Source organism: Austrofundulus limnaeus, unplaced genomic scaffold (genome assembly GCF_001266775.1).
Source record: "Austrofundulus limnaeus strain Quisiro unplaced genomic scaffold, Austrofundulus_limnaeus-1.0 Scaffold29, whole genome shotgun sequence".
NCBI lineage: Eukaryota > Metazoa > Chordata > Actinopteri > Cyprinodontiformes > Rivulidae > Austrofundulus > Austrofundulus limnaeus.
The window spans coordinates 981,740-987,327 of record NW_013952431.1 but is presented as its reverse complement, the minus strand read 5'-3'; the positions used below and the strand labels follow the sequence as shown (position 1 = coordinate 987,327).

The following is a 5,588-nucleotide window of genomic DNA, read 5'->3' as shown; positions in this document are numbered from 1 at the left end:
TTTCTTTTCCTGCTTATACATTAAAATCAGCGTTGAGATTGAACTAACTGCTAAAGCCAAGTTTTAAAGAAAACTGACCCAGTTTTTGTGCGTATAACAAAACCGGGGACAGAGGGTCAAAGGTGGAAGGAAGAAAGGAAAAGCGAYACACAGAGAGCAATCAATTTCCCTGTGGTTTTCCTCAATGGCAGGCAGTCCTTTTCATACCTCCCTATTATAACCCATCTTAATCAAAGAAATATCTCCCCATTATGAGGCTGAAACAATAACACTCCATAAAAATTCTGCCTGCTCCAAAACTATGTAGATTYCAGTAGTGGTAGACAAAGAATGAAGCACGGTGCTTTACGGCAGGAGGGACGCCGGCGTTAAAGTCACATGTGGAAATCTTTTGGCTCTCCTCGCAGCCCCAGAAAAACTGATGGGAAACAATGGCAGCCCGGCACAGCATCTGTCATGGCACAATATAAAAAGATGATCTTGGCACTGAATGGACACACACACACACACACACACACACACACACACAAAAAAAAAGAAAAAGAACACAAGAAAGGGGGGAAGACGGGGGGGATGGAGGGGAGGAGAAAGGGAGGGCCGGGCGGCAGGGTAATTCATTTGCAAATCAGGCCCTGGTGCTCAGSTCTATTTCAAGCTGCCAGTGGGTGCCAGGAGTTAACAAGGTAATCAGTTTCAATCCTGCCCTTCAATTGTACATCACACCCTCATCCAGAGAATACACAGGCCTTTTTAGAGAGGTAGAAGGGGAAATGGCAATCTGGCTGCTGCTTGTACAATTCACATACATGGAACTAAAGTTGAGTCATTAATTGCAACGTACCAAGAACATGTGCTAACAAGATATGTATTCAGATAAGTAGAGTCTAAATAAATCACACTGATTCTTGTCAAAACACTTTGATTGATTAAAGTGTTTAAACAGGCAAAAGCAAGAGTTTGCTTGTTTCAGACTATGAAATGTTGTAGTGATTAAAAAAGACATTTCCAGTCATCCCTCTGGTTTAATTTATTAGCAAATTACTCAACAGAGTGATCAAAAAGTCTGATTAAATGTGTATGTTTGTTTTCAAATCACTGTTTTCTAGATATTGATTTTATGATAATGATGCTGTAATATTTCTACCATGTTTGTTAAATTCAGCTTTTTGCATGTTTTAAAAATGTGTCTTTGATTTCTGTTCTCACCACCAGTCTGTTTATTTTACCAAAATGAGAAAGTCTTATTAGGGACAATGCTGCTCTGAACCCAAAAAGTGGTACATGCAGAGTGTTAGAAAGCAAACAGAGCTAAACCTGTTCTAATCCTCTCTTCCTCTTTCTGTATCCCTCTGTTTAGCCTGTGTCAGCTGTAACCGGCTGGCCCYAGAAGCAGTTAGCCCCCGTTAGTCCCTCATCTGCATAATCAATAAGACAACCTTATTTTTCTGATGCAAACAGGATTTCACTGCAGAGCTGTTTGTTGGTGTGTGTGCATGTGTGTGTGTATGTGTGTGTGTGCATGCTGAATGCCCAGTCTGCTCCTGGCCAGCCTCAGTCATGGCCCTCTTTAGCCTTAATTAGATTAGGTGCGATTATCCCGGCTCTACCTTACAAGTGTACAGGCGGGATAAAGTGGCCACAAAGGCCAGCCTGTCACAGGCACTGGTCTCTGGTCTGCAGGTTATCAAGGTCCAGAGAGACACACAGCGTACATTGTTATTCATATCATCTACACACCATTTTATACTGCCTTTTTTTTTCTTTTTACTTCGCTTTTTTTTTTGTTTTGCCCCCCCTCCTTTTACGTCTGTGGTGTCAAACCGGCGTAATCGCTGGTCGGGGTTAAGTCTGTCTTTTTCCCCCCTCTCTTTCTATCTATCCATCAGAAAACAAAACAACATCGCCCCGAGCACTTTGCAGTCTGGCCTAGAGGGAGAGATGTCTGGAGTATGCGTGTGTGTGTCTTTGTGCTTTTCCGTTGTTCTGTCGTCAGACTTCTAGAAAAAGTGACACAAAAGGTAAGTAAACCCAGTTCTCACGCTAATGCGAGCTGACAAACTAACACTGCAGGACTGAAAATGCACACTAAAGATGCCATGGACAACCTGGTTAACGCTACATCTTTCATGCAAATAACTATTCCGCTGTGAAGACTTGAATGTAAACTAATTAACTCAACAAAGAGGCGTTCTGTTTAAGCTCAGACTCGCAAGAAAACTGAAAGTGTCACTTAAAGTCTGCCCAGTGTTTAAGTCTGAAGTCAATTAAGTCCTAATTATATCAGCTTAACTGTTCGTACAAAAAAAATTATATTGCTTAAAGACACTTTATTGCCAAAAGCATCAGAAACTTGAACTAATATCAACTGCATTCATAAGCTGATGCTAAATAGTAAAAAAAGAAAACGATTCTAACATCTTGTATGATCACATATAAACTTTTCTCAAACACACACTCATTATGCCACAATTACGGCCTATGTGCCAAAACGTGTGTGCCATAACACTGTGTCCAGCAGCATTATTCAATCTGATTAATATCTGTTTGAAAATTTAACAAGATGATTTGCTACTCTGTTTTATTTTTTGAAATACTCCCCCATTTCCCCTGAAACATTTTCCAGGCGGTGTTTGGTGTCGACAGATTTCTCCTGCTCTCTGTCGATGAGTGTGTACGTGAAGGGAAAAGACTTTTTACTTTGCTTTGCTGTGTTGATTAAACAGGAGTGCCCACGGTATTTATACAAACTGTACATAATTTCCGTGTCGTCAGAATTGGGCACAGAAAGAGACAGAAACAGAGAACTACACAAAGGATGATTGGGAGGGGGGAGGGGGGATCTAGATCATAGATCATACAGTGGAGACGAAATACAGAAGATTTGTCAATTTAGACCAAAACAGGTAAAGTAAAATGAATAATCAGATAAAAGCAAAAAAACAATATGTTTCAAAATGACATATTTAAAAACAAACTGAACACTGGTTTGAGTTCATATGCTTGACCTTGGTGTGGCAATAATCCACTCTAAATAACTAAATAATCCACGTGTCATCATCAGTGATCCCTCATTTTAATAGAAACACACTATTCTTGCTTAAACGACTGATTAAAACTAGAAGTGTTTTATTATAGTAAAGAATTTAAATTACATCACTGCATATCAATTCTGAAGGACATCTGTTTTAATAATCCAATTTTTTTTACACAGCTGCCTCACCAAAAGTAGAGCTAATTATTAGAAACAAAATAAAACTGCATAAACAAGCAAACAAGTGAAGGTTTGAAAATACTTTCCTGGTGTCTGTGCGTGCCAAGGAAAATAAGTAAAAGGTAAAATGGAACAGCTCCATTAGAGAACCACAAGAACTAGACAGGCGAAAGAGCAAGACAGAGCACATGAGAGTAAGAGTGAGCAAGACATTAGTTCAAATGAATTAAACATTGGCTGAGAGATCAAAACTTCTGCTGTAAAAGTGGCGAACTAAATGGCCAGGAAGGGAGGGAGGAAACGAGGAGGAGGGGAGGGCTTCCAAACTTTCCCTCTGCTTCATAATGTTCAATATAATATCCGTGAGACGGTCAATGCCAACACTACGAGGGACACAAATAACCCCTTTCATCCCGCAGTCATCACAATCAAGCGTAAACGCACTTGTGTGACTGCTAAACACACAGCAAACTGTTTTGTTTCGGCTCATTTCTGTACAAAAGAAAACTACACAGAAAATGGCAGTCGATTTCAAACGTCCACTGAGAATGATTGTTATATGCGCCTCTCAGGCAATATTTACTTCCACAACTGAGTCATGGTACTTAACTGTATGTCTGAAAAGCTGTTTACCCAGTCTGAGAGAGGTATTCTTGTAATGATCAATGCCATTAGGCAAAATCTGCAAAGCTGTATTTCTGTCTCTGAGCAGCGCAGGTCAAGTGCATAGAGAACGATATTGTCTGCCAACAGAAAAGTCTTTCTTCTCCCCTCTTACTTTGTCTGTTTTCTCCAACTAAAAAGAACATTTTTTTTTCTATAATTTATTCTCAATCTTAGCCTTTCTCATAAAGATTTCAGCCAACACGTTCCTTTGCCCGTGGTGCAGATGAATAAGCACAGGAGTCTGGAAAAAAATTAAACATTAACAGTTTGTCTTTTTACACATCATTATCCATAACAATCTTCTGTTTTAACCCCTTCTCTGCCTTCAACACCACTTTAGTTCCTTTAAACCAAACTACCTAGCATTTCCAGAGGGACACATGAAAAGGGAAACACACTGAGGGCAGAAAAACATGTTTTGTCGACAATCACATTTACATAACCCTCCTAAATTGAAGCTGGACTGTCATGTTTGCTGCTCATAACCTGCTGCTTATAATCCTGCCTGCATCCTCCTCTGATCCATAAAGCAGAGCAGCCAGCCACTTCAACAGCAGCCGGGACTCACACCACCAGCACCTGCTAACGCGGGGCGGTAAAAAGGGGAGAGGGGAAAGGCAAGTGGAGGAAATAAAAGAGAGGAAGAGGGTAATTGGATTGGAGGATCTTCTATTTGGCCAGGGCTGGTCTCTGTCATCACGCTCCAGGCCTGGCTTCTCTTGGTGCCTACAGCAGGTCTCAAACACATCAACACACGCGCACTCGCTCTAAATATGCAACCGTGCCCAGTACCCAGTTCAGGAGGCGAGGTCTCCTGTGCACGGCTCCAGCTTGCAGGGTTCCCAGTGTGTCCTCTGCTCCTGTGTGAGTGTTTGCATACTCCCTTAACAACTCAGTAAATGGTTAAACAGATTACAGAGCGCAGTAAGTGGATTGTCACAGCTCTCTATCGCTCACTCAGAGTGTCTCCCCTGCGAGTATGAGTGGCCAGATTTTTCTCACACACGCTGTCGGGACAAAAACAAAACAAAAAAAAGACTGTCAGTTTTTGGCAGTTTTTACACTTTTTTGACAAGTTTATAATAATACTACAATTGAATAATGCATTTTTTAAACAAACAGTGATTTAATAAAAAAATACTATTTTTGTTCAGAATAAATATAAATGGCCAAGTATATTGTTGGAAGTTGGAATTTATTAACAGCCTATAATTATTGCAATTTAAGCAATCCTTTGCAATACTGATCTTAGGCACACTCATATTGTAAGGGCAATACATTCGCAATCTATTGTGAAGTCCTCCTATCCATTAATGCTGGATTTTGTGAAATCTGTATTAAAGCTACATTTTAAATGAGATTTATCAACTTATTTTTGCATCAAACTAGCAAAAGCACACAAGAAGCTAAGACAAAACACGTTTTCTATAAACAATGATTTTCCAATGATCAAAACGATTTTTTTATATTTTTATAAAATATTTGAAACAAAAGACAACATTTATTTTAGATCACAAGACTGTTTTCCATTTACTCAGAACTTATTTTCGTGTGGAAAAAACTAACATCTAATGATTGCATACAGCCAAGGGCCACAAAATACTACAGCTGCACCCCTCAGTATATGCATGTGTTTTCCTACTGGGACCTGTGTGTGTGTGTGTGTGTGTGTGTGTGTGTGTGTGTGTGTGTGTGTGTGTGTGTGTGTGTG

The 5,588-nt window shown here is 40.0% G+C and overlaps 1 protein-coding gene across 1 annotated transcript in view; it reads right to left on the bottom strand.

The window, feature by feature from the left end:
- Positions 1 to 330: 330 nt before the first annotated feature.
- Positions 331 to 5,588, bottom strand: part of LOC106515433 (serine/Arginine-related protein 53) — a 40,734-nt gene continuing 35,476 nt past the window's right edge. The window contains exon 5 of the mRNA XM_014005244.1: positions 331 to 451. Within this exon, the coding sequence (XP_013860698.1) occupies positions 346 to 451 (106 nt within the window). The 3' untranslated portion in view covers positions 331 to 345. The remainder of the gene's footprint in view (positions 452 to 5,588) is intronic.